Source organism: Meriones unguiculatus, chromosome 4 (assembly GCF_030254825.1).
Source record: "Meriones unguiculatus strain TT.TT164.6M chromosome 4, Bangor_MerUng_6.1, whole genome shotgun sequence".
Taxonomy (NCBI): domain Eukaryota; kingdom Metazoa; phylum Chordata; class Mammalia; order Rodentia; family Muridae; genus Meriones; species Meriones unguiculatus.
This window is the reverse complement of record NC_083352.1, coordinates 106,160,349-106,175,856: the sequence shown is the minus strand read 5'-3', so window position 1 is coordinate 106,175,856 and position 15,508 is coordinate 106,160,349. Positions and strand designations below refer to the sequence as shown.

Sequence of the window (15,508 nt, the reverse complement as noted above, 5' to 3'; positions counted from 1 at the left end):
AGGACACCTAAGTCAGGGAACACAAAGCAAACAAGTGCAGCAGCACTCAGCCATCAAAGACTCAGGGGATAACAATAGAGAATGGGACACCAGGACATAGGCTGAGGTTAGTGGACAATTAGGGGAGGGCGACACTGGAGGGAGTTCCTGACTCCAGATCCAGAATCGGAATGCTGTGCTCCATGGTTCACAGGCTGAGTCTCAGCCTCTACACTTGTGAGACCGGATAGGAACACAGAGATTCCTAGATAGTGTTGGGATGGCTCTGGAGAGAGCCACAAGGTGGAAATATCATAAGTCAAAGTGTGTTAAAGCGGGGTGTGGCCCCTGTCTATTATCCAGCACCTGGGATGTTGAAGCAACAGGATCACTGTGAGTTCCAGGCCAGCCCAGGCTACAGAGTGAGAGACCCTGTCTCAACTCAAGCAAATGATACATTAAGTACATTTAACCTGTCAGCAGGCTACCCGATCTCAAATGCACTGAGTGATTACATTAACAGCTAAATAAGATCACCTAAGATAACCCTGATCTAACAGCAAAGTGCTGCATAACTCAGGTAATTGGTTCAATACAGTAGCGAGAGTAAAATGTATGATGGTCATCTGTACACACTATAAAGAACCAGATGTGTAGGCCAGGGTAGAGGACTGACACAAGCGTAAAAGGCCTCTCAAGATGCAGACTTGGGAACAGTAGACAGGACACATAATGCCCAAATGGATGGCTCTCACTATTTCCAAAGTCACCCTAGCCAGAGTACAAAGGGGGTGTGAACAGAATCCCAGGCCCAAAGGCCCGGGAGGATCAAGGGACACAGCTGGTCATTTTTTCTTCACACCATCTGGGTGCAGCAGCAGTGAATGATGACAGGCATCCAGGTCCAGTGTCCAAAACCCAAAGTAGCAACAGTGACAAATGGCACATGGATCAAGCAGAGCTCTCAAAGAGGCCCCAAACAGGTGAACTGGCTCCGGGTAGGAGTGGAGGGTGATACACATGCAATGTATACATACCTAAAATGCACAGTTGAGAGCTGCATAGACCAACACACCGGAGACAACACATGGCAAGCAGCCATGCTCCAGAAAGTACAGCCATGCACTATCAACACCTCCCTCAGCGCCACTTTCACTGCCACCTGACGACCTGCATGCAAAGCATGGTGGTGCTCTTCGGCAGGAGAGTGGTACAAAGCACTTGCAACCACACTGTAACCTCAGAATCAAAAGCAAAGGACTATCAAGTAAAACAGCAAACTCTTGGTACAGAAAGCAGAAGGAGTCGGGTGTTTATTTTTATGGTCCTTCTCTCAAGTGATTAAATTTGTCAAGATAATTTTAAAATTGAAATTGTTTTCAAAACAAGATCACTGTATCTTCCCGTGGCCCATTAGCTGAGTTCAAGGCCAAACAGCTCCCAGGAGCACTGCGCAGGCAGAGTCAGATTGCCCAAACTGAGTAGGAGCAGATGGAGGCTACTGCAGATCTTCCTCCAGGGAGATTGGCTGTAGGAGATGTGGTCAAAGCCAGGAAGCAAAGAGGAGAGAGACCGAGGCACAGAAACAGCACATGGGGAGAGCAGGCAGAGTGAAAATACAACGGGGGGTGCGGGGACGACAGAAGGCCGGGGGCGGTATTCCCAGCTGCCCAGCTCCACAAAACTTCAGCAGGCTGTGACCAGGTGCCAGATCCTGGGCTAGCTCACAAAGGTCCCTACAGCAAAGGACTCAGATTTGATGACAGGCAAGAAGCTCATGGATAGTCCAGAAGAGCCTGTACACTTCCCAGACAGCTGAGGCTCAGGCACAGGCATGGTATCCAACCACAGGCTTACTTCACATACCTCAGCCTACTCCCATGGGAAACCAGAAGGAAGGAGCATGAGCCATGCTCCCCAGGTGCTGAGATAGTACAGGAAATGCCCACAGCAGACCTGGAGCACAGTACCTGCTGTTTAGCACAGCCCAAGGAGCAGCCCGTGTGGGCACAGCTACACAATTCAGGTATGACCCCGGGGATGCAGGTGGTACTTCTCACCTGTGTCACTGGTAAGAAATGAACAGATTGATCCCATCTGGCAGAAGAAGGCACGTACCCTAGCCTGAGGTAAACCCACCCATGGAACCACTAGAACCCTGACCAATGAAAACCTCTGGACAGTGCCAGCAGGCCGGGGTACCTCCAACAAGCCAGCACCTGTTAGGAGAGAAGAGCACTGGGAGGAATAAGCTGGCTCTAGTGAGCAGGCCCTCATAAAGTTCATGGTGGGAGTGGGGTAGAGAAGGCAGCCCTGAGAATTTACCCAGTCCAGCCCACTTTCTCATAACTCTGGTTGTGAAGGTGGAGGGGCAGAAGGATAGGGGATGTCTCTGGGTTATGCATTTACGATGGAGACAATGGAGACGTGGCATGGGTCTCACTGGATGTGGAGGTGGAGGGGGAAGGGTTCCCAGAGTTCCCAGGGCCACGGCTCAGGGGAATTGAATACATCAGACAGTGTTCTGTTCATTTCGATAGGGGATGAAGATTGAAGGCCTCTATTTTCTCTGTGATGTAAAAGGCAAGGTCACTTGCTTGGCGAAAGGCAGGGCAAGGTGAGGGGCCTGATGAGAATGGCAAAGGTCTAAGGGAACTGCCAAGGATAATGGGAGAAGCAGCTGATGAGGGACAGGAGAGAGGATTGCCAGGCAGTGCTGCACGTCCAGCTGCGATTGGAGCCCATAAATTTCCGATGGCACCAATCAATGCATGACAGCACTCCCTCCCGCAGACCAAGCTCAGCAGGTAAGAGTGGAAGAAGCTGGGGTGGTCCTAACCAGCCAGAGCTAGGGTGGCAGAAGCCCTACCAAACAACAGAAAGATGAGGTGGATCTGAGAAGGTGGACGGCATCTGCACAACAGAGGTGCACGAAGGTAGACATGATAGGGTCGGAGATTCCAAGGCCCGTGTGATGAGGAAAGGCCAGGCGGGAGGAGAGGAGCACTGACTCAAGGCCCGCTTCAGGAAGAGGCTGAAGGCACAGCGAGGGGTAACGGGGCACCCTGGTGGGCAAAGGAAAGCAGCTGGGCTGCCAGGAGGGAGAGCCTCCCAATCACAGTATGTCTCCTCAGCAAACATAGGGAGGGTACAGGCTGGACCCTGGAAGCAAACCACACTTCTGCATCTCCCTTCTAGAACAAAATATATGGCAAAGACAGGTAACAGAGGTCAATAAAAGGTAAAAAATCCCTGGACACGGTCTCTCATTTTAAGGAATACATAAAAAGAGAATCAAAAGTCAACAGAAGAACAAACGTTCATGTTGCTAACAGTACACATAGACACACGTGAGGTTGTGGACCCGGAATCCCAACAAAATTAAAAACAGTGGAGATGATGAAGAAACAGGAGGATGTCTGTGGCCTTCAGATGTGCTTGCTGAGGGCAGAAATCTGTTCTGCTCGTCTCTTCATCCCCAGGCACAACACACCAGGCTTGGCTCATAATGGGCACTCAAAAACTGTCAGAACAAATGAATGAATGGAAGAAGCCACCCTGCATTATGATCAGACTCGTGTGGGAGAAAATGCAAAGACAATCAAAATACCCATGGCAGGAGAGTGGAAATGGGATGGTTTTTCCTTATCTGAAAACTCCATTTCATCCTGTCACACTGTGTAACAGTTAAAAATGACTGTCTGTCCCTTTTAAGAACATCAAATCAAGAAAAACCACAAACTAAATGTTAAGAATTTAAAAAAAAAATAGTGGTAATCTAAACATGGTATGTCATTAAAAATTAAAACACTTTTACCCTTTTCGGGAAGTCATCTCTGAAAAACACACAAATAGAAAGGTTAGAGGCTTCCTTTACTTTGCGCGCGCGTGTGTGTGTCTCTGTGTGTGTGTATTCATGGAAATATGCATTCCATGGCATTTTGTGAAAGTCAGAGAACTTTCAGGAATTTCTTCTCTTTTCCAACATTGTTTTTGAGGCAATCCCTCTTGTTTCTGCCACTAGGCTGCACACTCTAGGCTAGCTAGCCCTAGAGCTTGCTGGGTGATTCTCCTGTGTCTGCTCCCATCATGTAGCCGGAGCACTGGAATCACAGATGTGAGCCAACTGCATCAGGCATTTTCATGTGGGCTCCAGGACTAACCCTGGGTCTTCAGGTTTGTGCTACTTTTGCATACTTTTGCCCCAGAACAGCCTCCTCAGTGTCTAACAGCTTATGTACAAAGGCTGGCACTACAGGAAATGGAAGCACGACCCACAGTGAGCCACTACTCCAGCACAGGGTATGTGACAATGAGGAAAGCAGGCAGAGCAGCAGGATGGGAGGCACAGACACCCGTGGAAGGACAGCGTGCAAGACACACAGCACTGACTGGAGAGCAATAAGACTAACAAAGCTTGAGGACACAGTCCCAGAAGAGAGGGAGCTAGAGGAGTGAAGGAAGGAAGAAAAGTCAGACTTCTTCCAATATACTAAGTTTTAGTTTGGGAGTTGGGTGAACATTTTACATGAGTCAGGGTAAAAATACTAGTTACTGATACTTGCGAAGATAACCATGTGTTCAGTCACAGTAGAAGACAGTGGCTCATAATACTGAGGCAGAAGGACCATTGGTTCAAAGCCCATGAGTTCAAAGCCAGCCTGAGCAACATGGTGAGACCTCATCTCAAAAAATGAAGAAGAATATGGACTCAACGTATGTCTAGATATATATGTACATATATATTTTACAAAGAAATGCATGCAATAAATACCAACAGATGAAAAAAGAGGCCATGAATTTGAAAAAAAAGAGGAAAAGTTTATCAGAGAGCTTGGTGGGAAAAAAGGGAAGGGAGAAATGCTAAATGTCAAAAAAAAAAAAAAAAAAAAAAAAAGGAAAAACCAAAACAACAAAGTAGAAGAGAACCAGTGAGGCCTGGTGGTAGGTGCCTAGTTTCTCAGCTACCTGAGAGGCAGAAGTAAGAATGTCAAAAGTTTAAGGCCAAGCTGGGCAACTTAGAAAGAACCAGAGTAAAATAAGGACTAGGGATCAGAGTGCTAATCTATCAGGCAGGCGTGGGACCCAGCAAAACACATACACACAGACACAGACACAGACACACACACACACACACACATACACACACACACACACCTACGTACAATGATGTGGGGTTAAAACACCAACATCTGTGTCAATTACCACATGAGACTTAAAGCATTGTGTAAAGTGAAAACAATATATAAAAATAAGAAAACCAGAAGTAAAAGCCTTTCATCTTTGATATGAGTTTTAAAAACTGCCATCATTACGGATGAATGATTGAGTTCATTGAGTCCATTACCAAGAGCACCCTGGTACCCATGTTCTGGGACTCTTTGAATAAGCAGTCAGTTCCAGCTGTAGGTAAACTATTGAAGCCTACTATATGTGTCAGGAAGATTCTAGAATAATGACTTCAACAAGTCAGAGCTGAAACAACTCGATTATCAAAAAGATCAATGCCCATGATGACTGAAACACAGGCTCCACAGTAAAGCCTATCTGCTCTCAGTAATCCTGACATCCAACCAATATAAGAGCCTCAGTGGTTAGATATAGATGATTTAGGATGCCAATGAATTATCCTGGAAACCAGTAAATAAAGGAAGAAAATAAAGACTTTACCTCGCCTTCCTACATAGTCAGATTTTGAGAGTTCTCAAGCAGCTAGTAGGGAAAGCTCTTCACTGCAGACTTCCGAGCATGACATCAAGGAGTGATACATGACAGAATTCATGTGTCAGAACCATACAGCCTACAAGGAAACAGTGGTTTCTAAGAGGACTACGCTGGCTGTTGGCAGTGATGGACACTGTTCCCATAAAAGGGCAGATGACATCACTTACACCCAGCAGCTGCACTCAGCATCAGAGAAAGAAGCTCCTGGAGCTCCTATGCTTCCCAGCTTGATCCAGTATGGAGACAGGTACCATCTCTGAAGTATGCTTGTGGAACAGAAAACCCATTTCTGGCCAAACCTCTAGACTCCATGCCTAGTTTATAGAAAACATCTGGGATGAAGGGAATCTTAATGCTAGAGATGCAATTGCCCACCCATGATGGGAGAGTCAAAGGATAAATGCCCTGGATTCTTCAGTCAATACACACAAGAAAGGGAGAGGTGCACCTGTGACGAGCTTCAGAGACTTCAGAGACTTGAGAAAACCCAATGTGCTGACCTTGCTTATATTTATACCCAAATGGATCATCTGGAAAAGTCCTATTTGTTGCTACGCATGGTAGTGCAGGTCCATAATCTAGTATTTAAGATGCTGAAGCAGGAGGACCCAGGGCTCAGGGTCAGCACCCACCACAGAGCAAGTGGAAAGCTGGCCTGCCTCAAAAACAGAGACTCAACAAAACACACACTGATGAGACACTGGGCAATCTAACTAGTGACAGCAGAGCAGATGGGGTCAAGCAAGTAGTGGTAAGCTTTAAAAATAATGGCATGCTTTAAAAATAATGGCATGTCTTTATATATACTTTTGCCATGCTAAAGACTGGATGTAGGGCATTGTGTACACTAGCTAAATGCTCTACCACTGAGCTACATCCTCAGCTTTTTGTTTTGTTTTGTTTTCTTTTCTTTTTCAACAGGGTTTCTCTGCGTAGCCCTGGCTGTCCTGTCCTGGACTCACTTTGTTGATCAGGCTGGCTTCGAACTCATGAAGATCCACTTGCCTCTGCCTCTCAAGTGTGGGGACTGAAGAGGTGCACTAAACACGCCCAGCCATCCTCAGCTCTTTATTTCTTAAGAGAGTCGTGCTAAGGTATTGATGGCTAAAGTGACATAGTATCTGGAACTGCTTTCCTCTGTTATGGAGTCTATCTGGGTGAGATAAATGGAAAAGTACTGGTAAGTGTTAATGACAGCTGAAGCAAAAGACAGTCCATGAACCCCACCCACTGTTATATTCTGTCCACAGATGTGTTTGAACACATAATGGGAAGTTAGTGGGAAATCTCTTCAGTAGGAAGAAAAGCAGCCTGTCTCTCCCATGAGATAAGAGAGCCTGCTTCAGGCAGTTAATGCCACCAAGGCTTTTCCTGAACTGTGGATGAACCTAAACGATGGGCGGAGAGAATCTGCTGGGGAGATCTGAAGGTGGCAATGCTCGCACCTGGTTGTCTGGATCCTCGGGGTGCCGGGCTACAACAGGCATGAAGTACTGGGAGACCACCACAGGAACATATGGCCTGCTTTCTTGTAAGAAAGCAACAATGGGAGGGATTTGTGCCATCAGCTCCATCTGCATAGTGGGCTCTACAGCAATGGGACAGAGAGTTACAGTAAGAATAAGCCAAGCATCTGACATGGTATATACTAATGGTTTCTAGCTTTTCTTACTAAAATACTTCATCAAGAAAATTAGACAAATGCAGTTTAAAAAATCATTTCCCATTTAGAGTATTTATGCTACAGGCAGGCTTAAAAAAGCTAGTAAGCCACACAGCAATATAAAAACATAAAAGGAAGAGAGGGTGACAACTCTATTATAACAAGCCGTATACAAATGGAGAAAGGACCAAGAAGTCTGCATGCTGGGCCAGCGTCCAAAAGCCATTACAGCTAATGGCTTCTCTGCCAGACCTATGGGTTGTGCTTATTTAAATTCCAGCCGGGATGTATACATTATAAATAATTCTTTCACAAACGCACTCCCCCACAATCCACGCATCCCAATTATTTTTAAGGCAAAGCATTAAACAAAAGAGCGCTCGAGCTCCGGTACACCACATTAAATTTAACACAAATATATAATTGCCGCAGCACTGTAAATGGTGATTCATTTACCAAGAGAATCCATTCAAAGCCTCAAAACATCCACTTGGGCCTTTTTAAAAGCGTCCTGTCACATCCATATGAATTTTTTAAACTAATATGGGAGCTATATGGAAGGCTTCTTTTTCTATCTTCAGCTAAAATGATCAAATTCTAAGGCCTCAGATTTCTGGAACTTTCTGAAGCATCTCGCCATTCATTATGAGTGCAGAGAAGGAGGGGCTGCAGGGCAGCTGTCAGGACTGGCAAGCCCACTACTCATTCATCTTCCTCCTCTTTACTGTGTGGCGGGGGTGGGGAGTCAGGCAACGTCAGAGCGTCTGCTGTGTTGCAGTGTGCTTTCTTCAGAATAGCAATCACAGAGAGGCAGAGAGAGCAAGGAAAATCAAGATCAGTCCACAGAGATCACAGGTGAGAGAAACTAATGACTGGGATTGTTCTAATCCAAAGGGCTTCTTCTGATTGGGTATTTCTTAGCAACCAGCACTCTGGCAAAACTCAAGAAATACAAAAGGCCTAACTGCCAGGGCAAATGGCCTTCGTCACATTAGTCACTCTCAGGTTCTAAAAATAAGGACAATTTGAGTCATTCTCGAGTAAGACGTCTGTTCTTCATGACAAAATCCATCCATGGTCAGATACAGCCCAAAGCTCACTGATTAATATGAAGGCCTTTAAATTTTAGCTAGTACTTGCAGTATATAATTTTTTAAGAACTGTACAGGCAAAAAAAAAAAAAAAAAAAAAAAAAAAAAAGAAAGAAAGAAAGTTATAGTACTGAACAAACCTGCATCTTCTGACAGGTGAACTGCCACCTCCAGGACTGCAAGAATGTCCTCATCACTGTGGCTCAAGTCCCAGAAGATATCCAGGAGTCCTCTTGCAACAATCTGACTATGGTGAGAGAAGGGGCCACACAGTAGGTTTCTTGGCAGGTGCTGACTAAAGGGTGCTACATTGTAGGTACAGAGCTAAGAGCAGGAAGGCCATGAGGCAAAGGAAAGCCAGCCATGTCTATCCAGAAGATAGAGACTACCAAGGGTCACCAGAGATGGCTGTTCTAATGGCAATCAAAGCTCTCTAGGCATTGTAACTTTATCTCACAACCTGCAGCCAGAATAAACTTGACACAGCAAAGGCTGTATCCTCCTCTGCACACTGGTTCTTTAGGCCCATACAAACTTGGAAGAAAATTCTTGGGTTGGCAGGGGTATGAAGAACAAGTGACCAAAGAATACAAAACACCCAGAGAGCACTTTCTGGTCCCTTTCAAGGTATGGAGAATGAGAAACTACATGCAGATAGAAGCCTAGAGAGAATAATTTTAACGCAGGCACTTCCCTGAATCTGCTGCTTATCCTCCCATCTTCCAATGTGATTAACTTTAAACAGAATGGACCTACAACACCTATTTTGAGGGAGCATGGACAGGTAGGCTTAGTCACGGCAACAAAGGTGAGGGACAGGACTGGTAGCAGCAATTATCTAAAGAAAGGAAAACTGGCACTAGGTTCTAGGATGGCAGCACAATGACCAGGGAGGCCTTCCACAGACAGCAGGCAACACTGAGCATGTGCCAAACACAAGAGGTTTTCACCAGGAGGCTGTGAAGACAAGACTGCTACTGCAGGCGTAAGACTTACGCTGTAAGCAATCAGCCATCAGCAAGAAACCAAGATCTCTATTAAAGTGAAGCCCAAGAGCAGGGAGTAGGCCTTCTAAGGAGCAGGACCACATACCCAGGAATCCAATGTGAACTACGCGAAACAAGGAGCCACAAATCAATGCCATATTAGACATGAAAAAAATACTTGAACAAAAGAAATGATCAAAGAAATCCTCCAAGTAGAAGAAAGTGACACCAGACAAAAATCCAAATTTACATAAACGAATAAAAAGCACCAGAAATGAATGATGACCACATATAAATATTTCTCTCATTATTTAAATATCTTTAAGAAACAACTGTTAAATAAAACTGATGATGAATTATAGATTTATAGCACTTATATGTATGTGTGTTTATGCACATGTATGTAAAATGGAAGTCAAAACAGCACAAAGACCAGGAGACAAAAATGAAAGCATATTAATGTAATTTTATTACATTATGAAGTAGAAAAATATCACTAATAAGTCAAACCCTGAGACAACCACTAAAATAACAAAACAGTTGAATTATAACTAATAAATTATTAAGACAAACTGAATTCATAAAAAGTCCATTAAGCCAAGAAAAGGCAGATAAAAGAGTTCAAAGAGAAAAGAGCTATGACAAATAAACTCAAGCTTCAGGATGCCAGCTTTAGCACCAGTGAATACAAATAACATAAATGCTCCAAACATTCCAGCTAAAGCACTAAGACTTCTAGACTTAAACAAGATCCAACTATATACTGTTAACAAGAAACACATTCTAATATACATATGTAAATATATTTAAAGTGAAAAAACTAGCAATGGTTAAAGAAAGCTAGGGTAGCGTCTCAACATCAGACAAAACACATTTCAGACAGAGAACATTAGCAGGGATAAAGTCATTTCACAGTGATAAAGGGGTGAACTTATAAAGAAGATATAATAATCCTAAATGTCTATGTACTAAATAACACAGCTTCAAGCTACAGAGTAGAAATCAATAAAACTACAAGGAGAAATAGATAAAAGTCACGGTAGGAGTCTAGAAATAGGCCCACACATACATCACCAATGAGTTTTTACAAAGGTCAACAGGGAAAAAACAGCCTTTTCAAAAAGTGATACTGGAATGAACAGACACTGGAAAAAATGAACCTAACTCTCATCTCATACCATGCACAGAGATTAATACAAAACTGATTAGAAGGCTAATGTTAAGGGCTTCACCATAAAAATTCCTGAAAAGAAAAAGAATACAGGGGAAAAAAAGTCTATGTGAGCTTTGGTTTGCAATATTTTTGAAGCCTCAAATTATATAAACCATAAAAGAAAATAATAATTTTAAAGTGTCATTAAAGTGAAAAAAGTCTTTCCCCAAATCGCACTGCTAAGTGGGGTGGGGGAGACAAGAAACAGAGCGGGAGAAAATATCTCATTAAAAGAGGCAGTATCACCCTTCACACTATTCGCAAATGACTGAAACAAGGTTTTTTAAACTGAAAAAAATCTGAAAACAACCTAAATTATTATGAGGTGTCAAGCATGTTGACAAGATGAAGAACTGAGGTGTTCTAAAAAATGGGGGAACCTTGGAAACCAGCTGAGTGAAAAACCACGAACCACATGATTATGCTGCTACACACAGTGGAGACAAAAAACAGGATAGTGGCTGCCTAAAGCAGAGGATGAGGTCACGTGAGCAGAAACTATTGATGGCAACAAAATCTCTTTTGGAGGTGGTAAGAAAATGTCAAGATTCCTTGCAGAATGTTACACAATTCTGTGACTATATTAAAAATCTATCAACAAGAAATCTGGACGCTGTAAACTGTACCGTATGTGGAATGACACTACAGTGGTGAACTCAACTACATGTGTAAACTGTATGTATAGTAGGCTGTCTGTAGTAGGCTGAACTGTATGGCCTATTGTCTTAGTTACTGTTCTATTGCTGTGAAGAGACACCAAGACCAAGACAAATCTTATGAAAGAAAGCATTTAACTGAGGACTTGCTTACAGCTTCAGAGGTTTAGTCCATGATCATCACGGTGAGGAGCACAGCAGCATACATGGTGCAGGAGTGGTGACTGAGAGCCACATCCTGGTCCACGGGTCAAGAGAGAGACTAAGCCCTGCATGGGCTTTCAAAACCTCAAAACCCACCCCTGGGGACAGACTTTCTCCAAAAAGGCCATATAATCCTAATCCTTATACTCCTTTCAAGCAGTTCTATTTCCTGGTGACCAAACATTCAAGTATATGAGAATGCAGGATTCAGACCACCACATATATGTAACAGACAATGTACTGGTAAACTGCCATATGCTCTTTGAACTCACTGAGAAGCTACTTCTGGAAGCAGGGCACGCACACACACTTCAGACCCAAGCACGCTTGTTTCAATGTGTTGTCCAACACCTCATGTCCAAGAATGGGTGACCCCGTGCCCAATTGTAGTAGAGAAGAGAGAACATCAGAACCACCGAAGCATAAAGCACAGTGGCCCTGAGAACTGCTAAGGCGAATCACCTCCAGCAGAGTCTATGAGTGTTTATCTCACATATGAAAGGGTCTGCAGTGGGAAGGAGATGTTGCAAGTCCAGCCATGGAGTGGATGAAAAGAAAACCCTCCTTCTAGGACCCTCAATCAGTAAATCTACCTGACAGCCTCGGCTTCCCCAGCTGGTTTCCTCTGGATATTATGAGCCCCTGATTTAATGATGACACCTCTATCTGCCAGTGTGTGTTCTCTTACTTGGTAGCCTCTGCCCAGACTCTCAAACAGAAACACCACCTGCTGCCTCCACAGGCTTCTCTAGTCCCTTTCTGCTGGATGTTGTAAGCCCCGATTTGATGATGCTACCTTTCATTTGTTCTCTCAGTCCAGCTGCTCTCGTCATCTCTGCTGGACTCTGTAAGCTCCTGACCACTCTGCTGCCTCTCTGTCTGCTCCTTGCCTTTTGTTCCTGTGCTTATGTTCACTACAGAGCTAATAAACTCACTCACTGAACCACAAAGCAGCTACTGGAGATCACTCTCTGCTCGGCATGGAACATGTACACTAAATCTGGAAAAGATCGCTAGACTTTACAACATAAAATTATACCATATTGTGGTATTTATTTATTTGATTCAATCACAAGGAAAGTCTCCACCTCCCAAGTCTTTAGGAACACAGACCGTGGATGTCTATGTGAACACAGACTGTGCACATCTATGTAAACAGGGTGATCTTGGCAGACACCATCTAAGCAGCATGAACAAGGAAGTACAGGCACAAGATGGAAGTCTTCCTACAGTGCAATGACAAGGGAATGAGTCTAGATTATTCTCCAAAATTTCATGAATCCCAAACTAAATATGAGAAAGTACCAGACACCCATTTGGGGAGACAATCTATGAACTACCTCACCATTATTCTTCAAAAACCATCAAGGTCATGTAAGAAAAGGCGAGAGCAAGAAACTGTCAAAGACTCGAGGAGACTGAAGAGATACAATGACAGTTGTTGACATGGTACCCTGGATGGAAGCATGGCACAAGGAAACGATTACCAGTGTAAAGCCATGGTACCTGTGGTCCTTTAACCATCCTGGAGCACTGCTAAAGTTAGTGTCTCAGCTTTTTGTGCCTGCTGCACACAGCAGACAAGTTCTGATATAGACGTCAGAGCAGGGTGTCTTGTCCTCAGCACAAGTACATTTGGGATTTGATAATTCTTTGCTGTGGGGCTGTCTTGTGCATACCCAGGTACTTAGTAGCAGCCCTGGTTTATATCCACTAGGTCTCAGTAGCATTCCCTGACCCCCAAGATGTGACACCCAGAAAAGTGTCTCTGAGATGTCTCCCGAAGTCCCCTAGGTGCAGAACCACTTCCTGGTTGAGGGTCACTGCACTAGAACATGCTGGCAAAATTACATGAGAACTCTTTATATATATTAGTTACTTTTCCCATTGCTATAATCAAAGTTATGACAGAAGCAACTCAAACAAAAAAGTTTATTTTGGCCTATAGTTTGAAGGAAGAGACACTATGGCCAGAAAGTCCTGGTGGCAGGAGCACGAGGTTGTGGGTCACTTGGCATCCACAGTCAAGAGAGAGGAGAACGCTGATGCTCAGCTCACTGTCTCCTTTTTGGTCTGAGACCTCAGCCCATGGAAAAGTGTTACATCGATTTAGAATGGGGGTTCCAATCTTGGTTAATCAACCTGGTCTAAGAATTCCTTCACAGTTATGCCAAGAGGTTTGTCTTCTAGATTCTGTCAGGCTGACCATCAAAACTAACTCTTACACTATTTATAAGACATCTGCAAGACAAAAAAAAAAAAAAACTCAAATTCAAAAGCGAAGATACAACACAATAACCAATAAATAAACAAATAAAAATAAAAGAGCTATAGTAAGATAACACTACAACAGCTAGTACTCAAACCATGCTGACCATGCCAAGTGCCAAGGAGGACTCAAGCATGAGGAGCTGTGGACAATGTTGTGGATTCAGAAAACAGTGTCTCAGACCATCAAATAAACCCTCACCATTTGACCCACCAACTTCCCTTTCAGGTGTCTAGCCAAATGAGGTGAAGACAAGACTGTACACAGAGACTTCAAAATATGCACACAGCATCATTCACTGGTGAACACATGCTCAAAGTATAGAATGTTGAGGTGTCAAAGTACTGACAAAAAGAATATGGTCCCTAATCTGTTTCCCTAGTTCCAGTGAAATAAAACGAGAAAACGCCAGGAGCCAGGCCCGTGGTTGCGGGGACCCAAGAGTCAGAGTAGGGAGAGCCTGACCATGAGGGGCAAACAAGGTTGTGGGGTGACAGATGCTCAGGCTACTGTAGTGATGGCTGCATAACAGGACACACTGGATGTGTGTGCACATGGTGTGCACAATCAACTGAGGGAGCTGTTTTAGACAAAGCAGCCACACAACCCCTCGGAGCAACCAGCAGCTGGGGCCTCCCTTTCACAAGGAGAGATGACCAAAGTACACTCACCCACTCCAATTTTCAAGAAAAGAAGACTACAAATTGAGGATTCAAAGTGAAGTTTTCTGGCCCAACACACCACAGAAGAAATCTGTCAGCAGAAGCTGTCCGAAGAGACAGATACCACCCTGGGGATAAAAGATTGAGACCTGGCAGCCAGGAAGCTTGGGAAAGTCGAAACAGACACTATGAAGAAAGAAACTGATTACTTTTCCCTGGACCTCATTCACACTAGCCTCCCCGGGGAAATCAAGCAACTAAGATACCCAAGCTGCTGCTCTAGCCGTAGAATGGATGTGCAAATCTGCATCTAGCCTCAAGTGGACTCAAGGGACCTGCCCTCTTAAGGAAAGAGAAGAAGGGAGAAGAGCGAGCCCAGAGCTAGACAGTCTACTGTATGAATATAGATGGGAATGTAGATGGCAACAGCCAGACAACTGGTCCTGGGTCCCTGCTTCAGAGAACCTGCTGCTTCCTGCTGGCATGCCCTGGGAGTACACCGTGGACGAACAGAGCCAAAAGCACAGCCCTCGGCGCCTTCTCAGTTAGCAAGGCTGACAAGATGAGGAAGGATATGGCCTTCTGGAAAGACTGTTCCTGCCATTCACCCACCCAAGTACGCCATGAGACAGAGCAGCACGTGCTTAGCACTCAGGAGGGATAGATAAACAGAACGGAACAGCAAGATGGGCTGATTTAACAAGCCACATTGACAGCAGCATCGGCATCAGTGGTCCATCAGGGGTGCCCAGCCTTTGCTGCTGGGATACAATGCTACATGTGAGCACGGTAGGCTGCACTCACAGCTCTTCTGGGACACATGGAGCCTGAGGGCCACTGGTTGGCCTTGCCTGATCAAATGAAGAAGTAGAAATGAGTGAACTGATTCAAAAAGCAAGATGTGTTCATATACCTTCCATATAAATATAGTTCCGCCAACACTTCCGCAGGACCCCCAGAGTTCCACCCCATGCTTTGGCTGCAGGCAGGACTAGTGGAAGGAGGGTGTCAACAACCCACCAACAAAACCTGTGAACCAAAAGTTACCCTGCCTACAAGCA

General features: G+C 44.5%; 1 protein-coding gene across 1 annotated transcript in view; it reads right to left on the bottom strand.

Moving 5' to 3' along the window:
• Positions 1 to 15,508, bottom strand: part of LOC110552835 (putative serine/threonine-protein phosphatase 4 regulatory subunit 1-like) — a 74,490-nt gene that overhangs the window by 25,310 nt on the left and 33,672 nt on the right. The window contains 2 exon segments of the mRNA XM_060383239.1: positions 7,149 to 7,291; positions 8,598 to 8,762. Of these exon segments, the coding sequence (XP_060239222.1) occupies positions 7,149 to 7,291; positions 8,598 to 8,762 (308 nt within the window).